Source organism: Ovis canadensis, chromosome 23 (assembly GCF_042477335.2).
Source record: "Ovis canadensis isolate MfBH-ARS-UI-01 breed Bighorn chromosome 23, ARS-UI_OviCan_v2, whole genome shotgun sequence".
Classification (NCBI taxonomy): Eukaryota; Metazoa; Chordata; class Mammalia; order Artiodactyla; family Bovidae; genus Ovis; species Ovis canadensis.
This window is the reverse complement of record NC_091267.1, coordinates 38,281,437-38,299,577: the sequence shown is the minus strand read 5'-3', so window position 1 is coordinate 38,299,577 and position 18,141 is coordinate 38,281,437. Positions and strand designations below refer to the sequence as shown.

The window sequence follows — 18,141 nt, the reverse complement described above, 5'->3', positions numbered from 1 at the left end:
AGTGGTCTTCTTCATTACATGTGGATTCTTCACCGTCTGAGTCATCAGGGAAGTGAGTCAATTTCCAAGTACCCAACTTTCAAATATTCTCCTGTCTAAAAACTGATCTGCCTGAAACTATAACTGTGATGGAAGAACATCCCTCCCAGGATGAATGGCAGCTGTCCTTCATTACCTCCCCCTCCCAAAGGTCCTTCTCCCACTTTACAAAAGCAGTTCCTCTGCATCAACTTTCACCAGATCTTTCTAATCTGCATTACCCCAGGGTGTAAAGATCCCAGGGCGACTAACAAAAGAACAAATGAAAATGCTGATCCCTGCTGAGGAGTGCAAGTCTCCACCATTTGAGTATCTCCTTTCCTAACACGGGTAATTTCCACTTCTTTGTTTTAAACAACCTGAAATATTTAAATAAAAAGGGCCTGTGGCCAAATGAAATACGAAATACTAGTTTTTGATTTATATTCTTTTTTTTTTTTGGTACAGAAAGTAAGGCAGTGATCAATAAGACACTGCTTTGGGAAAGATCTCTGGTGTTCTCTTTATTTACTACAAGTAATAAACCCTTCCTTCTAACAGAAAAAAAAACCACTATATTCCATTGGAGTAAAATTCTGTAGGAGAAAGGAAATGGAAATATGAATTTAAGGAGAAAAAAGGAAAGACGTAAAAATTTTAACTGTTAAGAACTTATTCATGAATTTCAAAAATGAATAACGTTGAGAATCAAATATGAAGTGAAGTGAAAGTTACTCAGTCGTGTCCAACTCTTTGCAACCCAAATTCTCCAGGCCAGAATACTGGAGTGGATAGCCTTTCTCTTCCCCAGGAGATCTTCCCAACCCAGAGATTGAACTCAGGTCTCCCGCATTGCAGATGGATTTGGTGGCTCAGAGGGTAAAGCGTTTGCCTGCATTGCGTGAGACCCGGATTTGATCCTGGGATTGGGAAGATCCCCTGGAAAAGGAAATGGCAACCCACTCTGGTACTCTTGCCTGGAAAATCCCATGGAAGGAGGAGCCTGGTAGGCTACAGTCCATTGGGTCGCAAAGAGTCAAACACGACTGAGTGACTTCACTTTCTTTACCAGCTGAGCCACAAGGGAAGCCCAAGAACACTGAAGTGGGTAGCCTATGCCTTCTGCAGGAGATCTCCCCGACCCAGGAATTGAATCAGGGTCTCCCGCATTACAGGCGGATTCTTTACCAACTGAAGTGAAGTGAAGTCACTCAGTCGTGTCTGACTCTTTGCGATCCCGTGGACTGTAGCCTGCCAGGCTCCTCTGTCCATGGGATTCTCCAGGCAAGAATACTGGAGTGGGTTACCATTTCCTTCTCCAGGGGATCTCCCCGACACGGGGATCGAACCCAGGTCTCCCGCATTGGAGGCGGATGCTTTAACCTCTGAGCCACCAGGGAAGCCCATTACCAACTGAGCTATAAGAGAAGTTATGAGGGAATCAAAAATAGATTCTACTAGAGTTTTTTAAACAACGCAATAACTTGAAAAGTCAGTGTTGACAGTATGATGAAAGATACCCTCTACAACTATTTAAACTGTACAACTATATAAAACTATTAAACTATTTAAGATGAAAAGTTTTAGCAATTAATTTAGAAATGTGTTTAGAGTACAGGCTTTTACAGAATCTTTCAGGCGCTGTAAGAGCAAAAAAGTTGAAAGAGCACGGCTGAAGAACAACTCTTCAGAGCACTTCCAAGAAAAAATACTGAAGAGACAGAGGAAAAAGAACAATTTCCCCACCTACCTACCCCTAAGTGTGGATGGGCTGATGATGGGTGAGGATCAGTATTCTCTCCACCCTGTCGGTCATAAAAACATTTGTTGAACCTGGTTCTACAGCCAACAGTTTCCAAGACTGATGATGAGGTTAAATATCTGATTTTAACTGTGTTGCAGAATGGGGTTAGATTCTGGCTGAAGAGATGTGTTTCTTAAGGAGAACCTCTAGAGTACTTTTCTTTTGGTCTCCAGACTCATGAGGCCACACTGTGGTGGTGGTGGTGGTTTAGTCGCTAAGCCGTGTCCGACTCTAGTGATCCCACAGACTATAGCCCGCCAGGCTCCTCTGTCCATGGGATTTCCCAGGCAAAAAAGACTCACTAATTTTGTATTTATCTTAAATAATGACAAATTTCACCACTGGGGGTGGAATAGTGACTGTGTCTGGCAATTCATGAGTGACATGCAGGAGGCAAAGAACTGGAAAGCTATTACTGTGTAGTTAGTATGTTAAGTATGGCAAACGCCCTAAAGAGTGCTCTCAACAGGCATGTCTACATATCCTAGACCCTCAGACTCTACTTTTTGCCTTCTTTCTCTGATTCTTTACTTTCTTCTCTGCCCCTTACCGCTTTTCAGCCACTCCTTTGGGAAGCAGAAAATCGTCTAAATATGATGGATGAGGCCAGCACTTAATTCGATGTCTACTCTGTTCTAAAAATATTGACTTTCCGGTCCTCCAGCTCTCAAGAGAGACAGTGGGGCTCTTTAGAGCAGACGTTAGACCTACTCTAAATCTACTCCTGTTTAGTATAAGGAGGTAGTACAGTTTAAGATAAAAGGTCTGTCTTCAGAGTTGGAAAGTCGGCTAAAAATCACAATCCATCATTTACTAGGTATGTTGCTCAATTTCTCCAAACCTCAGGTTCCCAAAGTCCTTAAAATGGGGTGCTAAGGATTTGAGACAAGATATATCAAGCACTTAGAAACAGACCAGCACATAGTAGGCATCCAATAATCAACAGTTCTGAAATTAGATGTTTGATTTTTTTTTTAATGATTGCTTAAAATCAGCCAATAGTTTCCTCTTGGCGTAATGTCAACTACTGCCATGTTTTTCCATTCCTTTCTAACCTCTCTGAAAACAAGTGATTTGGAAAATGACTACCTTTCATGTCTAAGTATAGGGTGCGTGTGTGTGTGTGTGTGTGTGTGTGTGTGTGTGTGTGTGTGTGTGTGTGTGTGTGTGTGTAAAATGTACCTGCAGCACTAAAGCTGGCAAAAGGACATACACAGGGATGAGGGCTGCACAAATTTCACATACAGCATGGCGGCATGTCCTTAATGTGTTCTGTGCACTGCTGTGACACATTTAAAAAATAAACATGGAATCTATGACCAACTCTTTTAAAGTCTATCCAAATTTAATTGGTAATCTAACACTTTCCGCCCTTCAAATTAGCAAATTTTATTGGTTCTAGTTGTTTGTAAAATACTTATTATTTTAAGGTTGTAGGGAAGCTGCTACTCCCATGATTCTCCCTTGAGCATGAGTACAACCTTTAGTCTCTGAAGCAATTTGGCAATGTGTAACAAGGACTTAAAAAGGATTTACGTGTTTATTCAGCAGGGGAGGAATATATCCTAACCCAAACAAATAGATTTATGTATAAGAGTATTCATTACATCACAACTTAAAATTCATAAAATGAAGCAGCTTTGGTGTCCACTGCAGGGGACTCGATATATGGTACAGCCATCATCCCATGAAACAGCATGTAGCTTAAAAAAAGTTGTTTTTTTTTTTTAAATAAGATGAGACTAAGTGAAAGGACCAAAGTATAAAGCAGTATTTGGCTATGATTCCAAATTTGTACATGGCCACTGTGATCCTCAAGCAGTAATAAGAGAAACTTTACAATACGGAATTGGAATTACACATAATGATCAACATCCATTCCACAGCTTGAAAGGACACACTGTTAAGACTTGCTACCCACGTCCTAATTTGAAAAAGAAGTGTGGGATGAGTACACTGCTGATTCAGATCCTTTTTATGAATGGCGGGGAGAGAAGAAAGTGGATTGTAAAGCTGAAAGTTATGTCTGCAACTGACATTCAGCCTCTTAAAATTTTGTTTAATGAAACTTTTGGGTGACTTTTACACCATCTAGCTATTAAGTTTTGGTGAAGTGAGCAGAGATGAGAGAGAGGAAAAAGTGAGGAATCCTATAACCTTTCAGTATACACAATGTCACACAATGTAAGAATAAATGAAACTCAGAGTACACACACTCTCTCTGATTCAGACCTGCAGACACATATTTAAAGCACTCCTACTCTAAGCAGAAATGCCTCAAAACATACCACCTGACCATCCCTGAACTCACCTGCCCTTCATCACTAGTTTCAGAACTCCTAGCTTATTCCCAATGCCCACGACTACCACCACCAATTAAACAAAGCTAGTAAGCACGGCGAGACTGTTTTACAGTGATCTTGAACTCTCCTGCGTTTATTTTTCACAGCAGTACTTCAAACGTCTAATCTAACTCCTCAGAAGAAAGGGAACAAAAATGCCTTTAGATGCTTATAACGTCTCATGTTACACATGCCTGGACTCCAGAGAAAAAGGAGCAACCCAAGTCCTTTGAGCAGAAATGACACCTTTCTGCTCAGTGCTGATTTGGCGTGAGCTCAGCTTTATCAACTTGCCTGCCGGCCTGGGCCCAGGTGCTTCAAGCAGCCCCATAGCAGAGGCCAGCTTGTTTCTGCAAACAGTCTGAAACCGCATGAAGCCAAAATCAACAGAAGTTATTACGAAAACACAAAAGGAAAAACACACCTAAACTGCCACCTTGTCTGTCACAGCTCTCAAACCGAAAAGTATCTTGACAGTATGCACATCTATCTACCTGTTTGCAGATGTCAACCTGCAGAACAAACAGCTGGGAAACGTGGGGTTAGTCTCTGGTTGTCAATTTCAGGAAACACAAGCATGTCTTAGTTTTGAGCTCAGGTTCCAGGTCAATACAGGTTTTCCGGACTTCAGTTTTTTTTCCAGACTGGAAATGCGCTAAGCTAATAATTAACCTTAAGCATACCATCACCTCTACTAAAAACATTTGCTACACACAGCTCTAAATTACTTTCAGTTGACTTAAACAAAACAGACAAGCTGTAATAAAAGGTCTCTGAGAAATGTGATCTCTTTCATTGGTCATCCAGGACCTTTCCCCCTAAAATCCGCTCCTTCTTGGGGAGGGGCGGGGGAGAGTTGCCAAAATAAAGATGCCACCCAAAGCACAATTATTTTGTGAGAAAGTTACCTAAGCTAACTCTTCAGGGTTTCTCAGGTTGAGTAATTCTTGCAGGCGGGTAGGGAGGGACAGCTCGCCTCCAAGATTACTATCTGCAGAGGTTTCCCTAATGTTGATTTTTTTTTTTTTTGGCGTCCTTTTTAATTATCCTGCAAGGGCTTTGATTTTCACATCTCTAGCTGCTGCTGGGGGGAGTTGAGAGCGACGCGCTAGGGCTGCGGCATCTGCGCGGGCCAAGTCCAACGCCTGGGGGGCGGGCACCCCACTCCCCCCAGGGTCCCACCCTCCCCGGCTCAGGCGCGCACAGCCCAGCCAAGACTGCGGTTCGCGGGCGGGGACTCACCGCTGTCCAGCCGCGCGATCTGGGGCAGTCGGTAAGTGCTGACCAGCAGGTCGAGCGGAACGGCCACCGAGCTCCACTTCACATCCTTGAGGCTGCAGCCCAGCGAGGGCGCCGGGTCCATCTTCCCCGCCTCCTCCGGCCCCGCGCTCCCGCCGCCGGCACCACCCCGCGCCTCGGCGGCCGCCGCTGCTCGCGCTCGCGGAGCTGGGACGCGCGAGGGGCGTCCGGCACTCCGGCCGCGGGCAGCCCGGGGGCGCGGCGGCGGCTGCGGCAGCCGGGAGCGAGGGAGGGACGGAGGGGGCCCGCGACCGGCTCAGCTGCCGCTGCGGGGCATGGCTGGGGCGCCCCGCGTGCCCTCAAGCCCGGAGAGGACAGGCAGCAGCCCCGCGGCGGCCGGGGTGGCTGCGGCGGCTCCCGCTCCGCCTCCTCCTCTGGCCCCGGGTCTGCAGCTGCGGCGGCCGCCCGCTCGCCTCCTCCTCCTCTCACCCCTCCTTCCCTCCGCCTGGAGCGTGTGAGGAGGAGCCGCGGGTCTGAGAAACGCCATAGCAGCGCTCCCAGCACTGACTAATCAACAAGGTGCGAGCAACGCCTGCGCAGCTCGGAGAGACCCCGCCCCCGCCTCCCCGGCGCCGCCCGCCCCGCCCCGCCCCGCCTCCCGCTCGGCCTCCCCCGCCCCCCGCAGCCGGGCGGGCTCGGCTAGGCGGCGGCTCCAGGATCCGGCGGGCGTCTGGGCGCGCTCCGCAAGCTTTAGCTCTCGCTCCCCCGTCCGACCGCTCCGGCGCCTTGCAGCCTCGCCCGGCGCCGCCGCACGCCCGCATTCCTTCGCTTTCCCGGGGCCTGCCCGGAGGAACACGGCGAGCTCGGGAATCTCACTTGTCCTGAAGATGTAGCTCCCTTTCTGTCCATCCCTCACCGTGGCGCTGGAGTTGCTGTTATAGGGCGCAAGAGATCTGTGTGGTGCCCATCTCTTGAGAGTGCCACAGCTGGGAAAAGCATCCATCCCTTGGCGTGCCTCCCGCCACCCCGCCCCGACAGTCCTAAAACTCTCCAGAAAAGCAGCTGGAAGTTACCCCCTTGAGTCTACACTCAAGTTTTAAGATTATTTTACACCAGACTGGCTACAAGGAGGAATGAAAAAGGCCTAATCACCGAGAAACAGAAAGGTAACGAATTATCAGTATCCACACAAGGGAAGATGACTGTCGGGTTGGCACCTTCATTGTACCTACCGACAAGCTGCTGGAGACGGCGGGGATTGAGACCAACAGCCACAGACACGCCAATTTACTGGGAGGCGACGGGAACCAGCTGTTGTCACATGCTTTTCTCACTCATTTCTCTCCCAGGGTTGGACTAATTCTCGTTTTCTAGATATACGTACCAAGACATTTGGTAAATTGGCAAGATTGAGCACTTGTAGATAGATACGCCTGGATTCAAGCCCACAGTCCACTTTCTGTGATAAACACTCTGTTTTCCCCAATATTGACTGTGGCCTACTCCCTGCAGACAGAGCTCAGAGGTAGCTGTAAGATTCCTGTTTCTTTAAGCACATCCTAACTTTTAAGTGCTACTTTTTTTCTTTTAAGATTATTTTACACCAGGAAAATAATGGCTTCCCAGGTGGCACTAGTAGTAAAGAACCTGCCTGCTAATGCAGGAGTCATAAGAGGCCTGGGTTCGATCCCTGGGTTGGGAAGATCCCTTGGAGAAGAAAATGGCAACCCACTCCAGTATTCTGGCCTGGAGAACCCCATGGACAGAGGAGCCTGGCAGGCTACAGTCCATAGGTCCACAAGAGTGGGACACCACTGAAGCTACTTGGCACACAGCACACACACCAGCAGAGGCAAGTGGTGGCCAGGTGAAAGGGTTACATAGATCAGTTCTTTATATTTTTCAGTACACATTCAGTGTACAATACATGGAAGACAAAACAAACACCTGCTTCACCCACCCAGGGGGACTTGAAAACAACCACTGCCTTTCAGATGGCTAGCTTAGGTCTGTGCCAATGAATAAACCTCTCCATAACAATTACAGAAAAACCCTGGAGATGCTTCTCACACTTTCCCTGTCCTCCCCCTTGGAAGCACTGAAGATGATTTTCACAAAATCTTCTGCTGAAAGTTTTCAGCTTTGTGTCACTGATGTGAAGTTTTCAGAAAAGTCTTGGGAGAAAAAAGGTGGGGGGGCAGTTTTTAGTCTGTTTTACTCCAAATCCCTGGTGATTCCGACGGAAAAGAATCCGCATCCAATGCAGGTGATCCCTGTTCAGATCGCTGGGTTGGAATCTTCCCTGGAGAAGGAAATGGCAACCCACTCCTGTATTCTTGCCTGGAGAATTCCACGAATAGAGGAGCCTGGCAGGTTCCAGTCCAGGGGGTGGTGAAGAGGCGAACGACTGAGAGACTGACATTTTCACTCGGAATCAGAGGTCCATAAAGTTGGAAGTTTTGCTCACAGAAAGAAGAATTTTAAAAAATTAAAAGGAACCAATTTTCCAGTAGTCATGTATGGATGTGAGAGTTGGACTATAAAGAAAGCTGAGCACCGAAGAACTGAGGCTTTTGAAGTATGGTATTGGAGAAGACTCTTGAGAGTCCCTTGGACTACAAGGAGATCCAACCAATCAATCCTAAAGGAATCAGTCCTGAATATTCATTGGAAGGACTGATGTTGAAGCTGAAACTCCAATACTTTGGCCACCTGATGCAAAGAGCTGACTCATTTGAAAAGACCCTAATACTGGGAAAGATTGAAGGTGGGAGGAAAAGGGGATGACAGAGGATGAGATGGTTGGATGGCATCACTGACTCAGTGGACATGAGTTTGAATAAACTCTGTGAGTTGGTGATGGACAGGGAGGTCTGGCATGCTGCAGTCCACGGGGTTGCAAAGGGTCGGACATGACTGAACTGAACTGAACTGAAAAGCAATCAAATGCCAGCTATTTTTTTCCTATTTAAGTAATTACTCATTTCTGAAAATTAAGCTCAGGCTCCAAAAATGATTCAAGAAACATTTAAGAATGGATAGGGTCAGGGGTCCTTCAGCCAGTTAGTAGATCCTTAAACCTTAAATGGTATATTTAAAAAAATAATAATTTTCTACTATTACATCCTCTTTAAAAGCTTCAGGGAATAGGGAAAAGTAGTTCTTTCCCATGAAAGCGCTGGTAACTTATGACCTAAAGGCAAGATAAAAAAGTAAAAAGATTAATGCAATCAACTTTTTTTTTAATCAATAGAAAACTTACATTAGATTTGCTCTTATTGCTGACCTTGCAGAAGAGTTTTCATTTCAACCTTGAGTATTAAAGGAAAGAAATTTTAATGAGCTCTAAAATCTTATATAATCTCCAGTTGTGGTAGAACTGCTTCAGAAAGATTTTATTTGTAAGACGAGAGTTTTGGTTAAACTGTAGTGGAAAAAAATCAACTGAGAAGAGTACTCTTTCAGTCTGACTGGACTGCACTTCCAAACATGATATGGGGAGACATGTTGTCTTAAGATTGTTGGGCCAGTGCAAACCACTCACATAAAAGTGTAACAACTGGGTACAGGGGCAAAACTTACAAGATTTTACAGTTTACAAAAAAGAAACCCCCAAGAAAAATTTTCTGTAAAGCAAAATTCAATGTACTGGTCCCTCATTCCTGCCAAATACGTTTTAAATTGAGATTTGTGGAAGGCAGCATTTTATGGTGATTAAAAATATTGACTCCAATGCCAGATGGCATGGCTTTGATTAGTGACTCTGCTTCTATTCAGGAGCTTGGGCAACTTGTTGTTTCCTCTTCTGAAAAAATGGGGATGATTGATATAGGCTGAATGTTTGTGTTCTCCCCAAATTCTTAGGTTGAAACCTAATACCCAGGTGGTGATTTGGGGAGATGATTAGATCATGAACAAGAAAACGGGCCCTAAGCAATTATCCTTCAATTAAAAAAATTAATAAATTTTCAGTTCAGTTCAGTCTCTCCGACTCTTTTCAACCCCATGAATTGCTGCACACCAGGCCTCCCTGTCCATCACCAACTCCCGGAGTTCACCCAAACCCACATCCATCGAGTCAGTGATGCCATCCAGCCATCTCATCCTCTGTCGTCCCCTTCTCCTCCTGCCCCCAATCCCTCCCAGCATCAGGGTCTTTTCCAATGAGTCAACTTTGCATGAGGTGGCCAAAGTACTGGAGTTTCAGCTTTAGCATCATTCCTTCCAAAGAATACCTGGGACTGATCTCCATTAGAATGGACTGGTTGGATCTCCTTGCAGTCCAAGGGACTCTCAAGAGTCTTCTCCAACACCACAGTTCAAAAGCATCAATTCTTCGGTGCTCAGCTTTTTTCACAGTCCAACTCACATCCATACATGACCACTGGAAAAACCATAGCCTTGACTAGACGGACCTTTGTTGGCAAAGTAATGTCTCTCCTTTTGAATATGCTATCTAGGTTGGTCAGAACTTTCCTTCCAAGGAGTAAGTGTCTTTTAATTTCATGGCTGCAATCACCATCTGCAGTGATTTTGGAGCCCCCCAAAATAAAGTCTGACACTGTTTCCACTGTTTCCCCATCTATTTCCCATGAAGTGATGGGACCACATGCCATGATCTTCGTTTTCTGAATGTTGAGCTTTAAGCCAACTTTTTCACTCTCCTCTTTCACTTTCATCAAGAGGCTTTTTTTAAAAAAAGAAAGAAAACGGTTCTCATCAGACTCAGAATCTACCAATGCCTTGATCTTGGACTTTCCAGCCTCCAGAATTGTAAGAAATAAATTTCCGTTGTTTATAAACCCCCTAGTCTATGATAGTCTGTAATAACAGCCCAAATAGACTAAGATAAAAATAATAGTTCTCATCTCATAGGGTTGATATGAAAATGTAATCCTTTAATATATGTTGAGCATTCAGAACAGGGCCTGACGCATAGGAGGGCTTCCCTGGTGGCTCAGCTGGTAAAGAATCTACCTGCAAAGCAGGATACCCCAGTTGGATTCCGGGGTCAGGAAGATCCACTGGAGAAGGGATTAGACTACCCACTCCAGTATTCTTGGGCTTCCCTGGTGGCTCAGATGGTAAAGAATCCGCCTGCAATCTGAGAGACCCAGGTTCAATCCCTGGGTGGGGAAGATCCCCCGGAGAAAGGAATACTGAAGTGGGACTACCCACTCCAGTATTCTGGCCTGGAGAAGTCCACCATGGGGTCACAAAGAGTCAAACACGACTGAGTGGCTTTCACTGCACTGACACATGGGAAGGGCTGAAAGAAGTATTGGGGTTTTTTCTTTTGTTTTCTTTAAAAAGAAAAAAACTTTCTGACTACTTTTTAAAAACGTATTTATATTTATTTATTTATTTGGCTGTGCCAAGTCTTAGTTGCGGCCCTTGGGATCTTCACCGCTGCATACAGGAGCTTAGTGGTGGCATGCAGGATCTTTAGTTTCAGCATGCGGGATCTAGTTCCCTGACCAGGGAGTGAGCCCAGGCCCCGTGCATTTGGGCACTCAGTCTTAACCACTGGACCACCAGGGTAGTCCTGAAGTACTGATTTTGAAGGGGCAAAGTTTAGAGAGGCAAACGGAGCTGTGAGGGAGTGATTCGATTTTGGAAGAACAGTTATATCTGGCAAGTAGCAGAGAGCATCAGTCCTCAAATGGAAAACCCAGGTGACTGCTCCCGCCTGTAGAACCTCTGTCCCTAAAGCTAGAGTCTGTGGGGTTAATTCCACAGTAAGCCAGTCCTGTCACCCAGCCAATCCAGGCAGTGGCCATGACGACTGATATGCTGATAAGCTCAGAAGTGAGTCAGGTATATGATACTATATGACTCCTATGAGGGGCGCTTCATGACTTCCTAACTGTGAAGCTTCATTTTATACGTGCATAATTCGTTAATTCTCTGCATTATCTGCTATACGAGATAAAAACATTACATGTTGGTTTTCTTTATATCAGAATGTTCTGGGTCACATAATAGGCTAGCAGTCAAGTGTGATATTAAAGTTCATAGCCCTGGTGTTTTCTGGGTCTCTAAGCTCTTTTCCCTGTCAACTAAAGTCCATACTGTCGCCTAACTTAAGTCACTCTACACTTAAAACCTTATACAATGTCTTTATCTTCAGTGTCAGTGGAATAAAGTGTAAAGCCCTTTGTCTGTATAAAATATTCTTCCTTTATGTGATTGGGTGTCCTCTCCAGCCTCATCTTGACTGACTACCTGCTGATACCTTACAATCTGGTGGTAGTAGTAGACAGTAGCAGTGCTTTCTTGTAGTTGCCCAAATATGCCATGCTAATACTGGGTTGGCCGAAATGTTTCATTACAACTTATGGGAAAACCCAAACAAACTTATCGGCCAACCCAATACAAGCCCTTGAAGAGGCGGTCCTCTTGGCTTGGAATGCTTTTCTTCCTTTCTTTTCCATGAAATTCTGTTTCCTTCAAAGAGCTGACCCTCTCTTTCCCTTGTCACTGTCATACCTGGCAATACTCCACTTTTAATTGTGCTAATTCCTCTGTGCTTTACCATCTGATTTTATGTTTGGCTTTCCTACTAGACCATTATTACCCATGGTCACTGAAAGTGTCTTTTATTCACCTTTGTTTCTCCAGGTCTTGCTACCATGCCTGGAACATGGAAAGGGCTCATTTAGTGTTGAATTGAACCAAGTCGTCCTTACTCTGTGTCATTTAGTGTGTGCATGTTCAGTCACTAAGTCATGTCCAACTTTTTTGAGACCCCATGGATGATAGCCCACGAGGCTCCTCTGTCCGTGGAACTTTCCAGGCGAGAATACTAGAGTTCTTGGGTTGCCATTTCCTCCTCCTTATTGTTAAGTAGGATACCACATCTGGATTATGAACGATTAACATTTATCAGGTCTAGACATTTTTAAGATTTTTAAGGCTCTGATTCCATAACAACAATGGTTACTATTAGATTGGCCCCCAGTTCTTCTCACTTATCTGAAAATTTAAATTTTATTTACTGAAATCAAGTTCTGCAATTTTGTCACTGAACTGGAAATGTGCCTCTGGACCCATCAGTTACAACATATTAAAATTGTTAGTGTGTTATTAGTTTACTGTTTATTACCTTGTTTGTAGTTTCCTTTGCCAGGATTTCACCCTCAGAAGAGCTTGTTTTACTATATTTGCATCCTCCGCAGCTGGCACATAGTAAGTTCTCTACATGCAGGTAAACTAATCAAACTTCTTATCCTATCTGTCTATCAAGAGAATGTATAAATGGAAAAGTAAAGTGCCATAAAGAAGCACATCCCATATGGGTACTTTAAGGAAGGATTTTAAAATATATTCAGAATTTTGGTTTGTCATCTCTTCCTTTCCTGCTTTCCATATAGAGCTTGCCTTTCTTAAGTAGATCATTGACTAATATCTGTAGTACAGTGTCAATATAGGAATATTAAAGGAAGATATCCATATCAAGGAGAAATATTCCCAGTTGCAAAATGGATTTTGTGGGGCATGCTTGCTTTTTGAAAACATGCACAATGTATTCCCATTGTAAAATATGTAAAAATATGTATCACATTGCAACCCAGTATACCCATACATGTATTATCAAAACAAATTTTTCCAGAACATCGCTTTTTTGTGTGCTTCTAATGCATACTGAATCCTGATCTTTTAATCTGTTCTTTACTGTTTAATTTTTAGCAGTATTCATGATCCACTGATTTTATTTTACAGTTCATAACACAAGCCTAAGTATTAAAACCACCCTTTTAAATAATAATTCTTCTGTGCGTTGTTGTTGTTTAATCATGTCTAAGTCTTTTCAACCCCATGAACTATAGCCTGCCATGCTGCCCTGTCCATGGGATTTCTCAGGCAAGAATATTGGAGTGGGTTGCCATTTCCTTCTTCTGGGGATCTTCCCTACCCAGAGATCGAACCCACATCTCCTGCTTTGCCAGGTGATTCTTTACCACCAAGCCACCAAGGAAGCCCTTTTTTGTGCTTGAAGTATTTACAGTTTAGTAAAGCAGGGAACATTATGGCTAAAGTAGGAGCTTATAAAATTCAAGAATTATAACAAATATAAAAAGCAAATGACAATATAATTGTTGAATTTACCAAAATCATCATCGTGTGTGTGTGTGTGTGTGTGTGTGTGTGTGTGTGTGTGTAACTCTGTAGGTTATGGGTTTGGGTTTATGAAGAAGCAAGCTCTTTATAGATGGTATTTTTCCTCCCAAGCAAACACAAGATGTCAGTCTGAGAAGCTGCTGGTGATTCGCGGTGGTCCTGGCTCCTGTGTTCTTTGTAAATTACGTGCAAGGCTTTCCAAAGGAGTGGTTAAGTGATTCATAGCTTAGCTCTATAGTTCTGCAGTTTCAAGAACTTTACTAAAATAAAACACAATTACTAACTAATCACTAAGTACTAATTTTCATGTATTAATAGTTTTTAGTCATACATTTTTGAAACGACTTAGCATGCATGCATGCATTGGAGAAGGAAATGGCAACCCACTCCAGTGTTCTTGCCTGGAGAATCCCAGGGACGGTGGAGCCTGGTGGGCTGATGTCTATGCAGTTGCACAGAGTCGGACACGACTGAAATGACTTAGCAGCAGCAGCAATCATACATTAACATATTGGTTAAAGAAATAGCTTAGTTGACTGTAACACTTGTGAAGTATCAACAGATAAGCTCAGATTCTTTCCACAAAGAAAAGTGTATGGTTCATAAGATAATTTATATTTTTCTTAGTAAATATATTTAATGCAACAAAGCACAGGCAGACAACATTTCATTTTGTTTATATTGTTGCCCAAATAATAATTATTAATAAATATTTCTTAGTGCAGAAATCTTCACAGGATGTGGGCAAGTTTGTTGTTGGTATTCCAGTGATCTGAAGCTTCAAAGGAGTTTTAGTATCAGAGGCAGTTCCACATTTAAGCCTCTCCCTTGAAAGATAATGAGATTTTAGCTCCCTGCTGACAAATCCTCTAAAGAGAGGCCATCAGATATGTTTCTACCCCTCTTTGAAGTAAGCAGTGAAAAGAGAAAGACAGGGAGAATATGCTTATGTGGCACACCTGTCCTGGACCCCTGACCCCCCTGGTCCAAACTGGGTGCATCTTTCTTCCCTGACTGCTCTCACACTCAGGTTCCCGGTTTATGGAGGCTGGAGTGTCACCTTCGTTTACTTAGAATTGAGATCATGCACAACTCCAGTAAATACTCTGCTGCTGCTGCTAAGTCACTTTAGTCGTGTCCGACTCTGTGCGACCCCATAGGCGGCAGCCCACCAGGCTCCACCGTCCCTGGGATTCTTCAGGCAAGAACACTGGAGTGGGTTGCCATTTCCTTCTCCAATGCATGAAAGTGAAAGTGAAAGTGAAAGTCGCTCAGTCGTGTCCGACTCTTTGCGACCCGTGGACTAGTCCATGGAATTCTCCAGGCCAGAATACTGGAGTGGGTAGCCTTTCCCTTCTCCAGGGATCTTCCCAACTCAGGGATTGAACCTGGGTCTCCCGCATTGCAGGCAGATTCTTTACCAGCTAAGCCACAAGGGAAGCGACCCCATGGGCTGCAGCCTACCAGGCTTCTCCATCCCCGGGACTTTCCAGGCAAGAATACTAGAGTGAGGTGCCATGGCCTTCTCTGAGTAAATACTCTGCTCACTCCCAAATTCACCTCTTAAAGAGTTTATGCCTTTCTCCCACCTCAGAGACAAAGTTAAAATTCTCCAAAGTGGTATTTAGGTGTCTATTTCATAAAATTTTTAAAATATAGAACATACAGTTAAGAAACAGTGTAACCTACAATTCAATTGCTCCTTGGAATAAAAGCTATGACAAACCTAGACAGTGTATTAAAAAACAAAGACATCACTTTGCTGACAAAGGTCCATATAGTTAAAGCTATGGTTTTCCCAGTAGTCATGTACGGATGTGAGATCTGGACCATAAAGAAGGCTTAGCACTGAAGAATGGATGCTTTCAAATTGTGGTGCTGGAGAAGACTCTTGAGAGTACCTTGGACTGCAAGGAGATCAAACCAGTCAATCCTAAACTAAATCAACCCTAAATATTCATTGAAGGGACTGATGCTGAGGCTGAAGCTCTAATACTTTGGCCACCTGATGTGAAGACCCAATTCACTGGAAAAGACCCCGATGCTGGGAAAGGTTGAAGGCAAAAGGAGAAGTGGGTGGCAAAGGATGAGATGGTTGAATGGCATCACCAACTCAATGGATATGAATTTGAGCAAACTCTGGGAGGTAGTGAGGGACAGAGGAGTCTGGTATACTGCAGTCCATTGGGTCACAAAGAGTCGAACAGGACTTAGTAACTGCATAACAACGATTTATCACTGTTTATATTTGATGTATATTCTTTTACTTATAATATATATATTTGTCTCTACCTATTTAATTTGGATCAACCTGTGACATAATTTTGTAGTCTAACTTTATCACTCATTTTACCATGTTGATATGTATTCCAAAATGTGATTTGGAAATGTCCTGTGTCACATGATTTTTCAAAATTGAGAGACTTTCTTTTTAGTTTTTATTGGAGTAGAGTTGGTTTACAGTGTTGAGTTAGTTTCAGGTGTACAGTAAAATGAATCCGTTATGCATATACATATATCCACTCTTTTTTAAAAATTATTTTCTCATGTAAAGAGTATTGAGTAGAGTTCCCTGTGCTATACAGCAGATCCTTATTAGTTATCTATTTTATATACAGTAGTGTGTATATGTCAATCCCAATCTCCCAATTTATCCCTCCCCACCTTATCCTCTGGCAACTATGTTTGTTTTCTACATCTGTGACTGTACTTCTGCTTTGTAAGTTCATTTGTACCCCCTCTTTTTTTTTGATTCCACATATAAGTGATATCATAAAAGATTTTTTTAAACAAAAAAAGGGCTTTATTTCTGTGATGGTTAATTTTACATGTAAACTTGATTGGGCCATGCAGTGCCCTGGTATTTGGTTAAACAATTTCTGGATGTGTCTATGAGGGCGATGAGTTAGCATTTAAAGCTGTAGACTGAGCAAAACAGATTGCTCTCCCCACTGTGGGTGGGCATCAGCGCATCAACTGAGAAGCATGGCTAGAGCACAGAATGGGGGAAAAGGAGAATTCCCGCTCTCTGCCTGACAGCTTTAGTGGGGACATGGGTCCTCTCCTGCCCTCACCATGGGACTAACATCTGAGAACACCTGACCTGGCTTTCCTAGGTCTCCAGCTTATGGACAGCACATCCCCAGGCTTCTGAATTCCTTATATCTCTTGGCATATATATGTACACATATATGCTACATATACTTACACATGCACACAGTTTTGTTTCTCTGGAGAGCCCTAATACAGTTTCTTAACGATATTTCTGACTCTCCCATGCTGGCCCTGGAAAATAGTCCCCTGCCCCCTATGTACGAAACTCACTCACCCTGGACGTGCTGAAATGACCTTCCCTTTTCTTGGGAATCTCTGAGTTATGCGCCTTAATAAGTTCCAGATTCCCTGCCCACCAGACCATCTTACCAGGGATTATCCTCCAGGGATGCACTGAACCTCAATGAATGCCCAAAGTGTTGGATTCCTGCTCTTAGAGTACATTTTTGAATTGATATAAGTGGAAATGAATTCAGTATAAAAGAAGAAAAGGAAGAGAGAAAGAGGGGGAAGAAGAAAGAAAAGAAGGACAAACATATGTAATATTAATACAAACTTTGCTTTTTATGCATGCTGATATTATAAAGGCTTGTATTTACCATGCCAAAAGGTTAAATATGTCAATTTGAAAGTATTGACTATGTTCCAATGTATCTATTACATGACTAATTTACCAGGAGTTTAGCAGGAAAAAAAGAAAATATTTATAATAATAAGGAATAGCAGCCAAATCTATCTTATTGTTGATATCTTTGTTATGGTATTAATAATACCCTTTCAAAAGAGCACCATACTATAGTCTGTCCATTTTTCCATTCATTAAAATTTTAAATGTACACTAATTAAATACCTATGTAAATGTTCATAGCTCATCTCTCACTCTTCTATCTTTCTAGTCATCATTCAATAGATATTTGTTGAATACTTATATGCCAGGCACCATTCAAGCCAATAGGGCTGCAAAGATGAGTTCTCGCTCCCAAGTGTCTTAATCTAGTAAGAGAGCCAGAAACACAGGAAATAAAGGTAATTACAATCCAGCATGGTAGGGCTTAGAGATGCATAGTGATATTTTGAGACTTACTCAGCAAGGAATTGGTTAAGAACCTCACAAACTTCTTCAAGGAGATGACCAATAGAGAAATAAGCAACAGGATGAATTAGCTAAGTCAAGACAGGACAGAAGGAGAGCGTAGGAAGTGAACCCTAGGGAAAAGGAGTCATGTGAGTTATAGCCTGGAGGCAAGAAGCAGCATATTTTATGGCAAGAATTAAAATTGGTACAATATAAGGACTTTCCTGGTGGGCCAGTGGCTAAGAGGGCACACTCCCAATGCAGGGGGCCCGCTATCGATTCCCAGTTGAGGAGCTAAATCCCGCATGCTGCAGTTAAAAGATTCTGCACACCACAATGAAAAGCGAAGATCCCACGTGCCATAACTAAGACCCAGTGCAGCCAAACAAATAACTATTTTAAAAATCAGGGTAATTTTGCTGTATCTTGAGATTTGAGGGATGGAGTAGCTGAGATGAGGCTGGAGAGTTGGGTAGGGTTCAGATCAT

At 43.4% G+C, this 18,141-nt stretch overlaps 1 protein-coding gene and 1 non-coding gene across 3 annotated transcripts in view; both read right to left on the bottom strand.

The window, feature by feature from the left end:
• GAREM1 (GRB2 associated regulator of MAPK1 subtype 1) overlaps positions 1–6,001 on the bottom strand; it is a 236,750-nt gene extending 230,749 nt beyond the window's left edge. Inside the window, exon 1 of one of the 2 annotated variants that reach the window (XM_069568936.1) lies at positions 5,407–6,001. In XM_069568936.1, coding sequence (XP_069425037.1) covers positions 5,407–5,527 — 121 coding nt within the window. In that variant the 5' untranslated portion in view covers positions 5,528–6,001. The remainder of the gene's footprint in view (positions 1–5,406) is intronic. The other variant, XM_069568937.1, reaches the window with a different exon arrangement.
• On the bottom strand, positions 1,346–1,418 carry TRNAW-CCA (transfer RNA tryptophan (anticodon CCA)). The gene has a single exon. It is a non-coding gene; the product is annotated as a tRNA-Trp (tRNA).
• Positions 6,002–18,141: the final 12,140 nt, after the last annotated feature.